General features: G+C 43.1%; 1 protein-coding gene across 2 annotated transcripts in view; it reads left to right on the forward strand.

Moving 5' to 3' along the window:
- Positions 1-20895, forward strand: part of ANKS6 (ankyrin repeat and sterile alpha motif domain containing 6) — a 120236-nt gene that overhangs the window by 68722 nt on the left and 30619 nt on the right. Inside the window, exons 11-16 of one of the 2 annotated variants that reach the window (XM_073678507.1) lie at positions 1255-1424; positions 1511-1700; positions 2156-2223; positions 3309-3425; positions 4200-4296; positions 15924-17398. In XM_073678507.1, the coding sequence (XP_073534608.1) occupies positions 1255-1424; positions 1511-1700; positions 2156-2223; positions 3309-3425; positions 4200-4296; positions 15924-15973 (692 nt within the window). In that variant the 3' untranslated portion in view covers positions 15974-17398. Of the gene's footprint in view, positions 1-1254; positions 1425-1510; positions 1701-2155; positions 2224-3308; positions 3426-4199; positions 4297-15923; positions 17399-20895 lie in introns of those variants that run through there. The other variant, XM_073678506.1, reaches the window with a different exon arrangement.

Raw genomic sequence — 20895 nt, forward strand, 5'->3', positions numbered from 1 at the left:
GCGTGTTACCACTGCTTGCTGTACTTCCATTTGTCCTAGTGTAGAGGGCGATCTTTGCAGAGAAGAGCCAGGGAGGGGAATGCATGCTTGCACTAACCGTGCGCACTTGCATTTGCTCGTGTGCACACAAGTGGGACAGACAGTGCTGCCAATCAGAAACGATGGAAGGCCCTGAACATGCATGATAGTGTACTGAGCTCTTGGCCACACCAAGAGTGCACTGAGACTTCCTTGTTTGTATGTGAATTCAAAGTATTTTTTCAGGAAATGTACCACACTTAGGTACAGTGCAAGTATGATTTTTTTATTTAGAAGGGCAAAATCCCCTATATCACTGTATAGATTGTTCAATATAGATTTTGGAAGGTGACTGGCTCTCTTTAAAGCTGTGCCTAAGATTGTGACTTCCCTAGAATGAGGCTATGTTGCAATACCAGATACATTGATTGGATTAGAGTAGTGCTGTATTTGGAAGAAAAATATACAGACATTTTTGTTCTCTTCAATTTTTACATGTAGTGTAACTATTTCCAAATAGCCGCAGCAACAGGAGGAGAGAACAGACTTTCAGAGAAAGCCAGACTTCCCATAGGAAAGACAGATATGGCTTATTACCATCTCTGTGTTTCTGATCACTGAATATACAAAGCTTAAAGAGCGCCTTGTGTGCTGTCCGGTAATCTGCATTGCTGCCTCTATGATCATGTGATGGCTACTGACTCTTGCACACCCATATCCTCTATGCAGTGCAGTTTTTGGAGGCTGTACTAAGCTGTGTTTCCTCATTAAACTTGGCCCCAGGAAGGAAAATCAGAAATGCAACAGTGTTCCTAAACCGTCTCCTTCATGGCATAAAAAGTATGCAACTACCGGTCCAACACACAGCATAGCCCTGCTCGACAAACCTATATATTCCTTACACGAAAACAACCATCAACGCAAAATAGTCTTGAACTGGTTAAGGAAATATTTTACTGGTAAACTTTTACAAACAGCCTTCATAATAAACTGGATTGCCACCATTTAATAGAATTATATTGCACAGACAAAGTCCTCTAAATTACTTATTGAGAATGACTGAGTAATCCATATGTTGTTCTCTCATTGCATTCTTTCTGCATGTAAAATGCCGATTTCAACGAGAACACAACCCATTTTTACTGGTTAAGCTTGCCTTGATAGGTTTGCAGGATTTTAATGTAATGGCAACGAATGTATTAAATGTATAATTCTTTTTTTTTTTTTTGTTCTAAGGGGGAAGCGCAGATAATGTCTTGTCACAGATAGCAGCCCAGAGACGAAAAGCGGCCTCTTTATCAAAGCAGAAAGAAACTGTGCCACAGAGTCTAATGAACACAACCAGCGGATCTGCTGTCCCAGAGCAGCCAGCCGTCCTCCCTACAAGCAATGGACATCTACCAAAGGTGACTGAGCCCCCTTACCCAGACGTGCCTCTTGTCGCCTTATGTGACCTAATTCCTTATTTCCCTCTTCTATTCATATACCTTAGAAAATTGAAATTGTGAAGCGACCTCCATCTGGCACTTCCTCTACCTCTAAGAGCACATCTCCTACACTGACACCTTCACCATCACCCTCGCCAAAAGGGCGTTTAGCCGAGTCATCTGTATCGTCTTCCTCGTCTCATAAACACTCAAAAAGCAGCGGTGGCTCCAGCAGCGGGACCATCACTGATGAAGGTACATAAGTCTTCCATTACTGAACATCCATCCATGAACATCTTGGTCTCTACTTGCTTTGTGTGAGCCAGAAGAAGCGTGTACTCACGCGAAACAATGTCACTGATGTCTCTGTCTGCAATCCTGTGACCAAAATTAAGTGCATTTTACTGAAATTTCACTTCTCTTGCTCTCCTCTGACTTTTCATGATCTTTTACAAGTATAAAGCTGAGCACCACAAGACATGGCTATTATGAACTGAATATTTTTTGTTGTTTGATCCTATTTTTTTCTTGTAACTGGGTGTAGTGGTAGTGCCAGCATTTTTTCCTTTGGTCTCTGTACTTACACATGCAGATATTTTGCTGAAGTTAATTCATTTTATAATATTACTCATCAAAAAGACTACACTAAATGTCTATACCGGCTTCAAGTTTCTTATGATATGCGGCTGTTATTTTTTTTATATTTGCAGATGAACTCTCTGCCATCCTGAAGAAGTTATCACTGGAGAAATATCAGCCTATTTTTGAGGAACAAGAAGTAAGATATTAGACTCAAGGGTTGATTATAAAAGAGCATTAATACATAAACACGTGTCTGCAATGTGTGAAGATTGATCTGGTAGAAGAAAGAAGTGAAATATTTCTGATGTGGCCTTGTCCAACAAGATAAAGTGAAATCGCTTTGGGATGACCACCCCAATTTGTATGAAAAAGTGGTCTAGGAGTTCTGCTACGTTTATATAGTAAATCAATACGCATAATCTATGGTAGACTGAAAATTGGTCTTAGGAAATTTGGTGGTGTGGTCTTCTCAAAGAGATGGTCAGTTATAAAAGTTTTACTGTATTGGGTGACTGGCATATTTGTAATTTGTATGGATGATTATTGTGCCAGGAAAGGCAGGATCATTCTGCATATTGGTGAGTGCCCCAGGGTTTGGACACCCACCAGTTATCCTCATACTAGACATTCAACGCAAGGTATCCCAGTGGCAGAGAAGTGGTGTCTCCTTTCATACTTATAAAGATTTAACAAAAAACAAAAAAAATTATATATATATATATTTCTCTCACATGAAATATTTGTGAGCATATAGTAAAGCTTCTTTTTTATTGTAATGCTGTTGATAAATATTCTATTCCGAGAAATTGTACGCCACTTTCTCTTTCTTGTATTTCCTTTTTGCTCTCTTCCTGCTGGGTATGTGTCTTTCTGCATCTTACGGTCTACTCTTCCTTCCGGCCTGCTAATAAAACTTGGTATTCTGGAAATGTATGTAGTGATCAGTGCCAATGGGAGACCGGCAGATCTGTGTACAGCCTTCCAGGTATGCCAGTGTTTGGCTAGTAGGGCCGTGTAGCTGTTCTATGAATCCCATATTCCACTGACAGATCCACTTTAGGATCAGTAAATCTCCCCATGCGTGTTTAGCTCAATATTATATATGGTGTATTGTATGTGTGGTTGTACACATTAGAAAGCCTTTTTATGAATTCCTATACACAGGAATTAATCCGTGAGGTTTATTAACTTCAGGAAATGTGTGCGATTCCTTCTCATTGCTTTCCTTTTGGAAGAGTAGAAATTCATTGTACAGCGATGGGTTTTGTGATTTCCCCATAGGTGGACATGGAAGCTTTTCTCACACTGACTGATGGAGACTTGAAGGAATTGGGAATAAAAACAGATGGTTCCAGACAACAGATTTTAGCAGCCATTTCTGAACTCAATGCAGGAAAGGTGAGTATTCTCCTGAACATGGAGGAAACAACATTACTGGACTGTTTAAAGGGAATCTGACACCAGGGTTTTGCTCCTCCATCTGAGAGCAGCATGATGTAGGAACCGAGATCCGTATTCCAGTGATGTATTACTTACTGCGCTGCTTGCTGCAGATTTGATAAAAAAAATCAGTTCTATCTGCGGCAGATCTACCAGTTCTCTAACCGCTGAGCTCTATATAACCCCAACCACACCACTGTTTGGCAGCTTTCTGCCTATGCATAGTGTACACAGAAAACTTCCAATTAGTGGTGGGGGCAGGGCTATACAGATCCCATTAATATGAAGGACTACATGGCTGCAGGTTTACTAGCTTTCTTTTCTATTCATAATCTCTAGCTGATAAAGCAATGAGTTTATCAAGCCACAGCAGGCAGCCCAGTAAGTGACACATTGCAGTAATCAGGCTCTCTGTATCTACTTTATGCTGCTCTCGGAATAGGGTGTGTACACTTTCCACAATAATGGAAGTAGGACGTCACACACTGAGATCATATGCCAAGATCACGCAGGATTATTATGGCTCCAATGACAAGTCTCAGTAATGCTCCATTCCAATAAACCCTTTATCAGGCCAGACCAAATGAATGTGGGAAATGGGTCTTCAAGGGACTTGGTGACTGATGTCATTCATTTAACCTTTCTTTGGAGGTGGATCCGCTGCTTGTGTGATGCTGATGAAAGCTCAGTGTAGCTGATAACTTCTTTGACTGCTTTTTTTTTCTCTTCAAGGGTCGAGAAAGACAGATTCTGCAGGAAACCATTCACAATTTTCATTCCTCATTTGAGAGCAGTGCTAGTAATACGCAGCAAGCAGGGACTCGACAGTGTAAGTATATAAGTTCTTTGGGCACGTTTTCCATAAAGTTGTCAGGGTTAAAGTATATTTCACGTGAGACCTTTGCACATCCTGCACCTAGAAATATGCTATTCAGTCAAAACGCACTTAAGTGCAGAATGAATTCCATGGATTGCTCGCCTCAGAGAATCCCCCGAAAACTGGTTCCTTAAAATGAACTTGTCACCTGTTTTTTCCCGTATAAAGTTTGGCCAGCATCTGTAAGCCCTACGTGACTGCATTCTAGAATGCTGTCTGTATGTCCCCAATGTGCTTTCCATACAACAAAAAAATAGGTTTCATTATACCCCCCTACGGGGCGATCTGGTCCGATGGGTGTTGCTGGTCTTGATCTGATGCCTGCTCTCTTCTTGCATTGTGTGGATGACGTGTGCTACGTCATCCACACAGTGTCTTCGGCATTGCGCTCCTGCACAGGTGCACTTCTCTGCCCTGCTGAGTACTGTAAAACGCATGCCCGGGGAAAGGCCAAAGAGCGCCGGCGCATGCGCACTACAATACTTTGCTCTACCCTCGTGCGTTGCTGAATACAAGTGTATTGAGTGAGGCTGGACAAGGCTAGGCGGAATGTAGCTGGAAGGATGCAAATCTCATACTCGCGGTCACATTACCCCCACTCTTGGCACTGCAGAATCTTGACAAGGCGCACTGTGCACGCTGTGAGGATTCACAAGTAGGCAGTCACAGAGTGACTACAGACTTGGACCCCCAAGTCTGGACAACCCCTTTAGATAAGAAATTTAACATAGTCACCTCATCTTGTCAGTGGCCAAACCCAACAAAACAATGCCAGTTTGCTGATGTGTTTCGCTGTGTTCTTAACTACTTTCTAAGCACAAAGGGTAATAAGTTGTAAAGCATTATGGGTAAGAGTTTTTTGGCATAAGATTTACTGTTCCCATGTAACATATTTTAGGAAAAACAAAGAAATGAGCCGGAGCATAAGTTGTTATACATGCAAGTGTAGAGCACATTCACATCATTGCTATTTCACAGGCAAAACCCAAGAAAAAAACAAAATGAGCATATACCCTATAGTGAGTAAATAGTAATAGTACATGTAAATAACAGGGTACTTGGTTAACACTATTTTGATCAAAAAGCGTAAAAGCCATCCCACCGCTGCAAGGTGTATTCAGTCGGGATGGTCCTATCCTGTCTCTAGTTTTAAAATCTTACTTTGTGTCAGCCGACCTCAATGTGAATAAGGGCAGAGCAGGACAAGTGCCAGACTGATGCCCAGCTCAGAAAGGGGGGGCCTCACCCCTGTTTGTACAAGTATAAGAAACTACAGCAAAACCAAACAAATGAGCCGGAGCATAAGTTGGTATACATGCAATGTGTATGCTCACTCTGCGGCCATTTCACAGACAAAACCCAAGATAAAAATTTAGATGGTTATGAGTGGGAGGAAGCTCAATTTCTAAGCCCATTGGCCACCATACGACGCAATGGTTCTCATAGTGATTGCGGTTGAAGAATAACTTACGGATTTACTAGTTAGGGAGACCTGTTAGGCCTTGCTTATTGCTGGGTCTAACATTCGTCCTGTCAGTGTAACACTGACAGATCTAATATTCCACAATACCAAAGTATTGTAAATGTAAATGTTTCGCAAAAATATTTGCATATTTCACGTTAAAACAAAAATAAATGAAAATGTTCAGATATCTGGTATTTCTGTGTCTGGAAGGACCCAAGCTTTAAAACGGTCACACTGTTTAACCCCTAAAATGAAAACTGTACAAAAATCAAAAACAGCAAAAACATTGTTTCTCAGTTGCCTCATTGGGGAATACAAGAACCGTGGGTTAGTCTGCTGCCACTTGTGGAGGCTGACCCTAACATACTTTTTAAGAAAAAAAGTCAGGTCCTCCTCTAGTGAGAAAGCCGTAGGAGTAGCAAAAGAATGAAAAAATGAAAGAAAAAGTACAACTACCTTTAGAGAAAAATCAACTTAAATGCACGCCCGAACAAGTAACCAAGGGATGGTGCGGTGTCTCCCAATGAAGGCTACCAGTAAGATTTCAGCTGCGCTTACTGTAATTTCAGTAGCTGACATGGGTTTGAGTTTCAATACTGTCTTGGACTCCTATCAAGCGGGGAATCATAAGGGAGATGATTGATAGTATTGTATTGTCCTTCAATCTGTCTCTAAAGGTCACTGAGTCAGATCCCTCTCCGTCCACTGAGTCAGGTTTCTTTAGAAGGGGAAGACGTACGGCTAGATGTTTCCATAACCGCGAGGAATTTGGGGGAGTAGTGGATGAGTGATGGGAGTATCCACACAGAAGTTTTCAGAGACAAAGACACATGGAGATTGTACCTCTTCCCAGCAAAGCTGGTGGCGTCTTTGTCCTACCAACCGGTGATGGACATGCTTATCTCGTTTGTCGAGAACTACCACTAAATCCCTGTTGCAGAGGTAGGAGCGCTAAGAACTTACGGATAGATGTATTGAGTCAATAGTCAAATCAGCATTTGAGGCTGCAGGCTCTGCCCTGTGCCCAACCTTTGCTGCTGCTTGGGTTTCTAAGGCTGTTACCACCTTGGCGAAACACCTTTTGGCAATGTATTCTGTCTGGTTCTTCTAGGGTGTGGCTGACCAGATCGCTCAGGTTGGCTAGTATTTTTTTTTCAGGGTCCTTAGATGTGAATGGCTGCTTAAGTCAAACGGCGAGCAATATTGTGGCTATCCATTGCATTCTATGGCTCAGAGCATGGAATGCAGATCATACTTTTAAGCGATCTCTTGCAGGTTTTGTCTGTTCGTACAATGTTGGACAAGACTATTGTGGATGCCACCGGTGGCCTGAGTACATTATGCCCTCAGTCCAGGACTATCCAGCTGTTTCGGAGACGTGGGGCTCATTAGTTTCGTCCTGTCCATCAGTTCCCATCGGCAGGTGGCCCTAACCGCCAGAACAGACCTCAGGTTCCCCCAGGGACCCATTTTCATTTGTCTGAGACTAGCGACATTCCCCGATGGCCTTATTCCTGCCCGTTCTCCTCTATTTTTTGCAGTCTGTCTGGAGTCGGGACTGACTTTTAGTTCCCTTAGGGGCCAGGTTTCTGTCTTGGCTATTCTGTCCAAGAGATCTGAATTCCAAGCCTCAGGTCATGACTTTTTATTCCAGGGGAATAGCTTACTTGAGGTCACCATACTGCTCCTACTTGGATCTCAATCTAGTTCTGGATGAGTCTCAGTCCCCACCCTCTAAGCCAATTAGAGACATCTCACCATTTTGTCTCTTTTGTAAGGTTGCTTTTCTTATAGCAATTACCTCTTTCAGACATGTTTCAGAGCTGGCTGCCCTCTTATGTCGCGCTCCCTATCTCATCCTGCACCTGGACAAAGTGGTGTTGCAACTGTTTCCATTTCTTTTATCTTTAAGGTAGTTTTGTTGTCTTCACCTTAACGAAAAATATTTAGATTTGAGAGTCCTCAGTGTTTGATACCTTTTTTAATGGCTAACTGAAAAGATAACAGGTTGCAAGGTTTCGAGGTTACTCAGGCCTCTTCATCAGGCTAATAGGACTCTCAAATCTAAATATTTTTCTATCTACTGGCTAACACGGTACAAAAAAAAAAAAATATATATATATATATATATATATATATATATATAATAAAAAAAATTTTCCCCTGCACCTTAACGAAGAGATTGTCCTACCTTCATTCTGCTGAGAGAGCTTTCCACGTGTTTGACATCAGCGCTGTGTGGCTCTTCTTGTCTGCCACCACTCCATTCAGATGTTTGGATACTTTGTCTGTCATTCCGGAAAGCCCTCTCAGGGGCCTGACCGCCTCACTGGATTCGATTGGCCATTGCTCACTAGATTCAATCAACCATTCACAAAGCCTATAGGGCTATAGCCAGATCTCCCCCATTCAGTTCGGGCGCACACTGCGTGGGCTGTGGGAGCTTCCTGGGTCATGTGGCACCAGGCGTCTGTTCTTCAACTTTGAAAGGTAGCTATTTGGTCATCAGTTCACATCTTTAAGTATTAAATTAACTTTGTATTGGCAGACTCAAGTCTTGGCAGGATGGTCCTGCAGGCACTAGTCGCTCAGGTGGCGACTTAAGTAAGGGCAATTCCTTCTGTGGTAACACTGAAAATATGTCTTATATTCTTGGTTCTTCAAAGTAGCCACCTTTTGCTTTGATGACTGCTTTGCACACTCTTGGCATTCTCTTGATGAGCTTCAAGAGGTAGTCACTGGAAATGGTCTTCACTTCACAGGTGTGCCCTGTCAGGTTTAATAAGTGGGATTTCTTGCCTTATAAATGGGGTTGGGACCATCAGTTGTGTTGTGCAGATGTCTGGTGGATACACAGCTGATAGTCCTACTGAATAGACTGTTAGCTGCTTTTTTCTTGCCATAATTCAAATTCTAAGTAAAGAAAAATGAGTGGCCATAATTACTTTAAGAAATGAAGGTCAGTCAGTCCGAAAAATTAGGAAAACTTTGAATGTGTCCCCAAGTGCAGTTGCAAAAACCATTAAGCGCTACAAAGAAACTGGCTCACATGAGGACCACACCAGGAAAGGAAGACCAAGAGTCACCTCTGCTTCTGAGGATAAGTTTATCCGGGTCACCAGCCTCAGAAATCGCAGGTTAACAGCAGCTCAGATTAGAGACCAGGTCAATGCCACACAGAGTTCTAGCAGCAGACACATCTCTACAACAACTGTTAAGAGGAGACTTTGTGCAGCAGGCCTTCATGGTAAAATAGCTGCTTGGAAACCACTGCTAAGGACAGGCAACAAGCAGAAGAGACTTGTTTGGGTTAAAGAACACAAGGAATGGACATTAGACCAGTGGAAATCTGAGCTTTGGTCTGATGAGTCCAAATTTGAGATGTTTGGTTCTAACCACCGTGTCTTTGTGCGACGCAGAAAAGGTGAACGGATGGACTCTACATGCCTGGTTCCCACCGTGAAGCAAGGAGGAGGAGGTGTGATGGTGTGGGGGTGCTTTGCTGGTGACACTGTTGGGGATTTATTCAAAATTGAAGGCATACTGAACCAGCATGGCTACCACAGCATCTTGCAGCGGCATGCTATTCCATCCGGTTTGCGTTTAGTTGGACCATCATTTATTTTTCAACAGGACAATGACCCCAAACAAACCTCCAGGCTGTGGAAGGGCTATTTGACCAAGACGGAGGGTGATGGGGTGCTACGCCAGATGACCTGGCCTCCACAGTCACCAGACCTGAACCCAATCAAGATGGATTGGGGTGAGCTGGACCGCAGAGTGAAGGCAAAAGGGCCAACAAGTGCTAAGCATCTCTGGGAATTCCTTCAAGATTGTTGGAAGACCATTTCTGGTGACTACCTCTTGAAGCTCATCAAGAGAATGCCAAGAGTGTGCAAAGCAGTCATCAAAGCAAAAGGTGGCTACTTTGAAGAACCTAGAATATAAGACATATTTTCGGTTGTTTCACACTTTTTTTGTTAAGTATATAATTCCACATGTGTTAATTCATAGTTTTGATGCCTTCAGTGTGAATGTACAATTTTCATAGTCATGAAAATACAGAAAAATCTTTAAATGAGGTGTGTCCAAACTTTTGGTCTGTACTATATATATATATATATATATATATATATGTCATCCCCACCCTAAAGACAGTTTTAGGACTCCCATGATTCCTGCATCCTCCAATGAAGCGACTGAGAAATAAATTTTTTTTTGGTACTCACTGTAGTCTCTCGTAGCCTTCATTTTCTCTCGAAGTGGTTGGAAGTTCTCTTTCATTCTTTCCTCTGCCTCTCTTATGGCTTTCTCGATAACTGAGGAGCTTGTTGATTTTAGGCTAGGCATAGTCTGCTGGGGTGGAGCTGACTTTTTTTTTTATTTTTTGCGAGGGTATACTGTTAGGAGCAGCAGACTTAATGTATTCCTGTGTCTCCTAATGAAGGCTACGAGAGAGAGAGATTTTACCATACCCAAAATCTTCTTTTTCTCATCTTACTGCTGCAGAAAAAGTGAAATAAAATGCCATTATAGGGTTGTATGTAAAGATACCTTTCTTGCACACAACTTTTTCTCTTTTGGCGAGGATCTTTATCTACAATGCATCGGAACTGCTATGGGTAGCGAAATGGTATCCCAGTATGCCAACCTTTCCATGGCTAAACTGGAAAATGACTTTTTAGCATCCTGCTCTATCAAACCCTTGGCCTACTTCCATTATATGGATGACATCTTAATAATTTGGATAGAGTCTGAGCAAGAACTTCTAAAATTCCATGATAAACTCAATACATTTCATCCCACCATAAACTTAACATTGGACAACTCAAAAACTGAAATCAACTTCATAAGCATTCAAAATGGTTCAGTCCAGACATCGGTGTATCGGGGGTCTCTATGTGGGAGAAACAGGACAGAAACTGAGAGCAAGGATGAGGTCTCATCGCCACATGATTACAGACAAAATTCATTTACCTGTGGTCAAACATTTCTGTGGTCCAGGACACAACATAAACAATATGAAAGTTGTCATATTAAAAGCCAACTTCAAATCACAAAATCATTGAAGGGTTTGGGAATACAAACGAGTCTTTGATACCCTCCTCACACAGGACTAAATCTGTCAGTAGGATTTATGACTCACTACAATATTTGAAGCCTCTGCGCCAGAGACAGGGAGGGCACCAGGTCTCTGATCTTACATGGATATTGGGACAATAAAACTTTCACACCAATAATCTAATCCAATTAAGGATTCATTCTTTGAGCTCAGTTTGTTTATTTAAATGTCCATTTATTATGCCATGTATCTCCTTTTTTATGTATATCTTTGTGTTTGTTCAGATACATTGTTATGACAAGCCCGATGAAGAGACCCAAGTAGTCTCCAAAGCTTGTTTTGTAACATCATTTATTTTATTTTTGTTATCCATTAAAAGGTATCATAACTACAAATTATTATTTTGCTTTTTCCACTAAGAAAAATCATAACATTGAAAACATAATTTGGTCCCGCAAAAGACAAGTCCTCATTCAGCTCTTTTAGCAGAGAAATAAAAAGTTGTAATTCCCAAAATATGGTGATGAATAAACATTTTTTTCCTGCTACATTATTTGGTGAACAAAACGGAGCAAACATAAAAAAAACCTATATGAATGTGATATTGCTGTAATTGTACTGGCCTGATGAATATTTTAAGAGAAAAAAAGTGAATTACTATTTTAAAGCGGTTTTCCCTTGAACACTTAATTTAAACCAACATCAGTAGATCTTGGAATAATAATAATTTTCTCAATTGGATGTGTTTAAAAATTTAAAAATGTTCCTGTGCTGAGATAATCTTATAAATGTGCCCTGCTGTGTACTGTGTAATGGTTGTGTCTGACCGTACAGGAACACTGTCTGATCATACCACAGCTCCTGGGCAGGAGAGGAAGCTAAAGAGTATACAGACATTACAGGATGGGATTGCAGATTATTCTTTCTTTGAGGCAAAACATTTGTTTAAATACAGGCTGGGAAACGTTTTGCCTCACGAAAAGAATCAGCTGTGATCCCCTGCTGTAATGTCTGTATACTCTATTGCTTCCTCCCCTGCCCAGGAGCTGTGATATGATCAGACCATGTTCCTGTATGATCAGACACAGCCATTACACAGTACACAGCAAGGGCACATTTATAAGATTATCTCAGCACAGGAACATTTTATTTAAATACCGTATTTTTCGGACTATAAGACTCACCGGACCATAAGACGCACCTAGGTTTTAGAGGAGGAAAATAATAATAAAAAAATGTAAGCAAAAAATGTGGTCATGATGCACTTTTAAGGGGGAGGGGGTCTTCTGCTGACACTGGTATAGGGGTAATGTCCCCCAATTCTGACAATATCCCCCATCCTGGTATATGTGCCCCCCCCTTCCTTTTATACGTGGTCCCCATCCCCATCCTGGTATGCCTTGCATCCCTCCTTCCTGGTATGCATAGAACCCCTCCATCCTGGCATGCATGGCACCCCTCATCCCTATCCTGGCATGCATGGCACCCCTCATCCCTATCCTGGCATGCATGGCACCCCTCATCCCTATCCTGGCATGCATGGCACCCCTCATTCCTGTCCTGGTATGCATGGCACCCCTCATTCCTGTCCTGATATGCGTGGCACCCCTCATTCCTGTCCTGGTATGCATGGCACCCGCAATCCCCATCCTGGTATGCATGGCACCCCTCATCCCCATCCTGGTATGCATGGCACCCCTCATCCCCATCCTGGTATGCATGGCACCCCTCATCCCCATCCTGGTATGTATGGCCCCCTCATCCTTATCCTAGTATACATGGTCCCCCTAATCCCGATCATGCTGCACATAAAAAAAAAAAAAACACTCCTACTCACCTTTCTTCTCTCCTCCAGCGCTGCGTCCTGTCTGCCTGCACTGATCTCTCCATGTGAGCCATGCATGGTGTCACTGCCATGCGCGGCTCACAAGGAGAGATCAGCTGCCGGAAGTCACTGCTCCCCACGCCGGGACTGTGTGCGCGGGGTGTAGTGACTTCACTCTCCTTCATAGCCGGCGCACAGCGGAGCCGCGCTGCGGCTCCTGCTGCTGCCGGCTATCTTGTGTGCCCCCTTATTAAAGGGCATGAATATTCACCCCCTCCCCACGCCCATGGGCGTGGAGAGAGGTGGAATATTCATGCCTTTTAACAGCGGGCACAGGCTATTCCGACAGCAGCAGGAGCCGCAGCGCAGCTACACTGTGTGCCGCTATTAAGGAGCATGAATATTCAGTGCTCCCCACGCCCCATGGGCGTGGGGAGCAGTGAATATTCATTTTCTTTAGCAGCGGGGACAGTGTAGGCTGCAGCTGGCGGCTGCTGCCTCCTGTACCCCGCTCCCCCCCACACCCCACATATATATACCCCCCCCCCCCCAACATTCGGACTATAAGACGCACCCCCCATTTTCCTCCAAAATTTTGGAGGAAAAAAGTGCGTCTTATAGTCCGAAAAATACGGTAGATTCAATTGCGGAAATTATTATTATTCCAAGATCTATTCATTAAAATGTATGGTACTTTGTTCATGGGAAAACCCCTTTAATTATCAGGTGATGAAGATCCGCTCCTATTGAAGAGACTGGAGGATGAGCTGCAGTACCTGATAGCTGCCATTCCTCTAGAGCTGCAGGCCACTCTGTATACTGTTTCATCCGGCCTTACCTGAAAACAGTCATTTGGTGGGGATCAGTAAAGGTTTCTGTCCACTCACAGATAAAGTACAATGTTGCCATGTCTGCAATCTTTATTTCCTCCTCCTCACACTTCCAGTGTCGGTGTATTTCATCCGGTGATGTTGCAATTAGTCCTGCTGAGACCAGTAGTTACATAATCCATCACCGCCAACAATACTGTTAGGAGTATTGGGGCAACAGGAAGAAACAGACAGGCAAAACCCATGCTCGGGTAGAGAACGGTATGCCGCAGGTTTGATATACTTTTTATGTGTTCTTGTGAGTATAATAATAAAAAAAGCACCTTTCAAAGCAAATTGTCTGGCAGTGCTCCGCTAAAGATTGATGTTTATCTCTCATTGCTGTGACCACGTGTCGGCCACCTTATCAGCTTTGCCTTGTGGTGATCTCACTGGTGTCCTTTTGGTGAAGAGTGCCCGTAAAATAATTATAGTGATGTATTTGATTCCGCTCTCAAATTTGTGATCAGACGAACACCACTGATTAGCAACCATGCTCGCTTTTGGCAAGGCCTTTTTTTTTTCTATTTTTTTTTTTTTTTTTATCTCTTTTTTTTTTTGCACCGCAGCTCTTCAGTGATCGGCCTCCGGTTGTTTTTTTTTCTTTTGTGAAAAAAAGAATCAAAAGAAATAATTTAGATTAGTTGATGGGATTAGACTAGGGACAGTAAAAAGATACTGTAGTAATCGTCATCTACTACAGTATTTTTTACTGAATTGAGTCAGTTAATGTCAGATGGTAAAGAGTGAAAACTTGTACCACACTATGAACAGCATAAAAAATAAAACCAATTCTTGAACTGCTGTTGATTTGTTATTCTGCCTCCCAAAAATCACAATAAGGCTTGGTTCACAGTTATCCTGTGCTCTGTGCTAAACATTTACATAGGGGTTTCTGTCTACATCTCATAAAGACTCAATTCAGATGAAACCTCTGACAAAACCATTCACTGTAATGAGGATGACTCCATCTTTCCCAGCGGTACCGCATCTTTTTGGGCATGCTCAAAAGCGAAGTCAACTATACTTTTGTGCTAATAAAACGGACACTTGCGAACAGAGGCCATAGACAGTTCCAAGTGACTCCTCTTTCCTCATTATAGTGAATCTGAGGTCTTGTATTTCATAAGTTTGGGTGGAAATCCTGACCTAAGTATACAGCATAAATAAATATAAATGTGAAACTAGCCTTAGAGGAGTTTTTTCTATAAAAAGAGACAAACTGTCCTTTACTCACCCATCCCTGGGTTCAGCGCCGCTGTTTTTTGTCTACAGCATTAACATGTCAGCAGTCTCAGTGTACCCTATATGATGTATACAACAATCTCAGTGTATCCTATGTGATGAATACTACAGAGTCTCAGTGCAGTAGACATTACATGTTATATCCTATGTGAAATATATTCAGCAGTCTCAGTATATCGTAAGACTGGTGTAAATACATCACATAGGATAAACTGACTGCTGATATGCATTATATAGGATACAAGGAGACTGCTGTATATACATCACATAGGATACATAGTCTCTGTATATCCTATGTGATGAACACAGCAAACTCAGCATATCCTATATCATGGGCAGCATGGTGGCTCAGTGGTTAGCAAGGACAACATCTGAAAGGAGTTTGTATGTTCTCCCCGTGTTTGCGTGGGTTTCCCCTGGGATCTCCGGTTTCTTCCCACACTCAAAAGACATACTGATAGGGAATGTAAATTGTGAGCCCCAATGGGGACAGTAATGATGTCTGTAAATTGCTGTAGTCTGTATCTTATGTGATGTATACAGTAGTTTTATACGGTCTTCCCTGCTATAACACTGCCAGGTTAATGAAAAGCAAGCAACCACATCTGCTTTTTCATTTTAGAAGAACAGAATCATGCAAAATGAGAACTGCTCTATGGTTGTCTTTGCTGCACATAGCAAACAATCACACTGCAGCAAATACAGTATCATTCGTCTTCCCTTATATCTGACATACAGTGGGTGAGGGAGGGATGTGACCAGTGAGGATATCCTGTGTACCCATTAGCACATGTACTGGACTGTTTGTCAGATTGGAGATCACATCACCCAACTTCCCATAATAACAGGAAATGTATAGCTGTAACCGGGGTGGTATGAAATAAATACATAGTGAGAAAGCTGATAGTCAGTCAGCGTTATATGCCGGTGTGCTTTTGTAAATAGAACTGTAATTTACTCGGCTGTTGAGGGGCTTAAATATTCTGCAGCCCCAAATGGCTTGTGCAAGTGTTTTACAAAGCCAGATAGCCCACAGAATGTTTGTATAGTTCCGTTGTATGAGAAGGCGTCTTCTGCCATTTCACTTATTTTTCTATTTTCCTGCTTTTCTAGCTCCCTCCATGTCTGTGAAACCAAAAGCTTCGGTGTCAAACAAAAGGTAGCACAGCGTTATCCTGGAGAGCAGACTCGGGACACACGTGAGCGGGAGCTTTATTATACCCTGAAGACACGGTGCACACGGACACTGAAGCGCGGTCCTGGAGAGCGGAGTCAGGACACACGTGAGCGGGAGCTTTGTTATACCCTGAAGACACGGTGCACACGGACACTGAAGCGCGGTCCTGGAGAGCGGAGTCAGGACACACGTGAGCGGAAGCTTTGTTATACCCTGAAGACACGGTGCACACGGACACTGAAGCGTGGTCCTGGAGAGCGGAGTCAGGACACACGTGAGCGGGAGCTTTGTTATACCCTGAAGACACGGTGCACACGGACACTGAAGCGCGGTCCTGGAGAGCGGAGTCAGGACACACGTGAGCGGAAGCTTTGTTATACCCTGAAGACACGGTGCACACGGACACTGAAGCGTGGTCCTGGAGAGCGGAGTCAGGACACACGTGAGCGGAAGCTTTGTTATACCCTGAAGACACGGTGCACACGGACACTGAAGCGTGGTACTGGAGAGCGGAGTCAGGACACACGTGAGCGGAAGCTTTGTTATACCCTGAAGACACGGTGCACACGAACACTGAAGCGCGCTCCTGGAGAGCGGAGTCAGGACACACGTGAGCGGAAGCTTTATTATACCCTGAAGACACGGTGCACACGGACACTGAAGCGCGCTCCTGGAGAGCGGAGTCAGGACACACGTGAGCGGAAGCTTTGTTATACCCTGAAGACACGGTGCACACGGACACTGAAGCGTGGTCCTGGAGAGCGGAGTCAGGACACACGTGAGCGGAAGCTTTGTTATACCCTGAAGACACGGTGCACACGGACACTGAAGCGCGGTCCTGGAGAGCGGAGTCAGGACACACGTGAGCGGAAGCTTTGTTATACCCTGAAGACACGGTGCACACGGACACTGAAGCGCGCTCCTGCCGCCACTGCGTGGAACGCTGGCCACCTCATCGTATGATGTGTAAATGTAGGAAGAACAGAAGAGTAGCTACCTCTAGCAAAAGGAGCTTTATTGAAGATGGAAGTTGCAAGATGTAAAGAATTTCTTATCAAACCCGAATATATTTATTCTATATCAAGGTCTTAATTCACTGTCACATTTTATATCTCAGTTGAATTGTTTGATGTGGCCCATTGTACCTACAATATGTATATGTTATGAATATGTTTCATCAGGGGATGGAAGGAGAAGCTATCTGGAGGGCGTGATGTTCCAGTCTGTAAGAAGAACTGCTTGTGTCCCCCCTACATGCTGCACTTCTATTGAGGAGTGTGGTACTCTACAATGCCAGGTTGTACCCTGTATTATTTACTTCTAGCTACTGCCTTTTACATGTCACCAGTAATGATCTTCATGAGTATAGCATTCAGTATCAGTGATTAAAAAATATACTTTTTTAATTTTATTTTCGACATTACCTCTTATTTCTGTAAATTTAGTTAGATGGGTTGTCTGGCTAAATTAAAAAATGATACGGAGGTCATCTACTCACCTGAGGCCTGAGATTGGCAGCAGCAGTTGGGTGACTATAAAGGCACATCATCAGATGTTCTGTAATGACACATTGCTCTGATCACCTGACTTATTTATGACAGTGCAAGTTCAAGTATCTTAAACAGGTGGACTACATGATTGATTAAAGGGAATCTATCAGCAGGTTTTTGCTACCTCATCTGAGAGCAGCCTGATGTAGGCAGAGAAGCTGATTCCTACGATGTATCACTTAGATTACTGGGTGCAGCAGATCTGACACAGAGTTTTTAGATTTAGAATACAGTAGAGCTGAGAAAGCTAACCCCGCCCACACCTCAGCTAACCCCGCCCCCACCAGGCTTTCTGTGTACAAAGTCCATAGACAGTGAGCTGCTTATCACAGGAGTGGGCGTTGCCAGACTAGTGTAGTCCAGCAACGTTAATCTCTTAGTGATAAATCCTTCACAGTTAGTAAACCGCACACACTTTGGCAAGTGACACTTCCCTGAGTTCAGAGTTTCAGCCTCTTATCTCCTGCTGTCTTCAGATTACATAGAAAAAAACTGCTGACAGATTTCCTTTAATAGTATCTTAAGGGTGTGTTTACACTTAGCTGATACACTGTAGAAAATCTGCTGCTTATTACAGTAGCAAAGTGGATGAGATCTTAACATTACCTCATCCACAGACTGCTTCATAACTGGTGTATTCTAGAGAATACCATTATTTCCCGATATGTCTTCTTTAAGGCCCATTCAGACATTTAAGGAGTTAGAGTATCACCACATTTACCCCTAAGCTTTCATTTTTTTTAACTAAAAAATTTGCAATATTTAAATGTAGTAATTAAAATAAAGCAAGCAAATCCTGGGTAAATTTATCTTTCCAGGACGTCCCTCTGACAGCACCATCAGGAGGTCGTCCTACATATTTTTGATAGGGACAGGAAACACATAAGAGGTTAAAAGACCCCTCCCTCCACCCCAACTCCAGTGTTTTTCCTGTCCCTACCAGGGCCGGACACAGAAGAGGACTCGCGTGTTCCAGGAGCAGGAGTTCCTGAAGCCGGACGCAGGAGGATCGGGATGGGATCTTGGCATTCCTCCCCTCCCTTCTGCCGGGGTCCGGAGGCTGACTCCCCGCTGAACAAGGGGTCCCTCAGCCTTTTCCGGTAGGAGTGGGGGCTCCCGGAGAAGAACTGTCTCCCCCGCACAGGGGGCTCTGGGTTCCAGCTGCTACAGCCCCAGTGTGCGCTGCAAGTAAGGAAGAAGCAGCACTTCCAGTTACAGAGGGAATGATGTGCGGTCCTCTAGTAACCGGCGTGCGTTCCACCGTGGAACGCACTTCCGGTCTATTTGAAAAAAAAATGGCGCCAAACCTGAATTAAAGTGGAAACGCCGTTTTTGACTATTCAGATGGAAGACAGGTGAGACCAATGCTATTTAAGTAGGGGAAAGAGACTGAGGTTATCAAAACAGTCAGATCACCAGTTATGGAAGGTCAAACCACTGGTCGCTCTGATACACCCACTGAGCCTCCAGTCCAAGTAAGTTTGCTGGAATAGTTTCCCTCTTAAACTCCTGTTCCCATCTGTCTTCGGTAGTAAATTTCGGCATCCCCTGTCATTTTAGGACAAGGAGACTCCTAAAAGAGACATGATAATATCAGTTCCTAGGAAAAGGAGATGCGCCATCTGTAATAAGAAGCTACCAGACACATGGGAAACAACTATGCACCGTATGTATTGCTAAAGTAGTTAAGGAGGAACATTCTTCCTTCATGACCGACTTAAGAGCCATAGTAAGGAAGTCCAAAGTACAGTTACGGACTTACTTTCTCCACAAACGCCCCAGAATGCGCCCTGCTAGAAAAGGCCACGTCTGGAGCTAGAATCAAGTTCAGGGGAAGAGGAGCTGTCCGATTACTCCAATCCTGATCAGGACAGGGAAGGATCCATCTCCGTTCCCCCAGAGGAAAAGAAAAAAGTACCTCTTCTCCTGGGAGGATACTGATACACTTATCAGCGGTGAGGAACACAGTGCAAGTGGAGGACACTTACCAGCCCTCATCGGTACAAGATGGGATGTTCGGGGGGGGTGAGAACCTGCATAAACAGGGTATTCCCCGTCAATTACCACATAAAAGCAATGATTCTGGAGGATGTGGAAAAGAGACTAATCATTCCCAGAAGCTTTAAATCATTCCTGCCATTCGAACCGGGGGATATAAAATTATGGAAATAAACTCCGAAAATTGATATTCCGATAGCCAGAGTAGCGAGGAAGACATCCATTCCATTCGAGAACTCCTCATGTTTAAAGGACTCTGTGGACAGGAAGACAGTCTTCTCAAGAAGACTTGGGAAACCTCTGCATCAATAATAAAAGCCAACATTGTGTCTACCTCGGTCGCAAGGTCCATGAACGTATGACTGGCGCAGCTGGAAGGTCATCTAAGAAAGAAGACTTCCAGAGAGGAAATCCTAGACTCCATTCTGCTACTTAACCCCTTTACACACGAGGTTGGTTTACACGTTAATGACCGTGCCAGTTTTTACAATTCTGACCACTGTCACTTTATGAGGTAATTACTCTGGAACGCTTCAACGGATCCCCCTGATTCTGAGATTGTTTTCTCGTGACATATTGTACTTCAGGATAGTGGTAAAATTTCTTTGATATCACTTGTGTTTATTTGTGAAAAAAACGGAAATTTGGCAAAAATTTAGCAATTTTCAAAATTTGAATTTTTATGCCCTTAAATCAGACAGATATGTCACACAAAATAGGTAATAAATAACATTTCCCACATGTCTACTTTATATCAGCACACTTTTGGAACCAAAGTTTTTTTTTTGTTAGGGAGCTATAAGGGTTAAAAGATGACCAGCGATTTCTCATTTTTACGACAAAATTTACAAAACCATTTTTTTAGGGACCACATCACATTTGAGGGGTCTTTATGACAGAAAATACCCAAAAGTGACACCTTTCTAAAAACTGCACCCCTCAAGGTGCTCAAAACCTCATTCAAGTACTTTATTAACCCTTCAGGTGCTTCACAGGAATTTTTGGAATGTGGAAGAAAAAAATTAACATTTAACTTTTTTCACAAAAATGTTACTTTAGACCCAATTTTTATTTTCGCAGGGGTAACAGGAAAAAATGGACCCCAAATTTGTTGTGCAATTTCTCCTGATCACGCAGATACCCCATACGTGGGGAAAAACCACTGTTAACCATGAAACATGCGAGCGGGGACTCGAGCATGTCACTTGAGCATCCGCGATACTCCGTGCATACCCGAGCACCCAATGCAAACTCAAGTAGCGGGCACTTGCGCTCAACACTAGTTGCCATATCGTCATCTTTTTTTTTTTTTTTTACTTTTGAAAAAAATCCCAACCCCATCACAGCCCTAACCCTAACA

This window comes from Phyllobates terribilis, unplaced genomic scaffold, assembly GCF_046119375.1.
Source record: "Phyllobates terribilis strain yellow unplaced genomic scaffold, ASM4611937v1 Scaffold_4__5_contigs__length_816908805, whole genome shotgun sequence".
Taxonomy (NCBI): Eukaryota; Metazoa; Chordata; class Amphibia; order Anura; family Dendrobatidae; genus Phyllobates; species Phyllobates terribilis.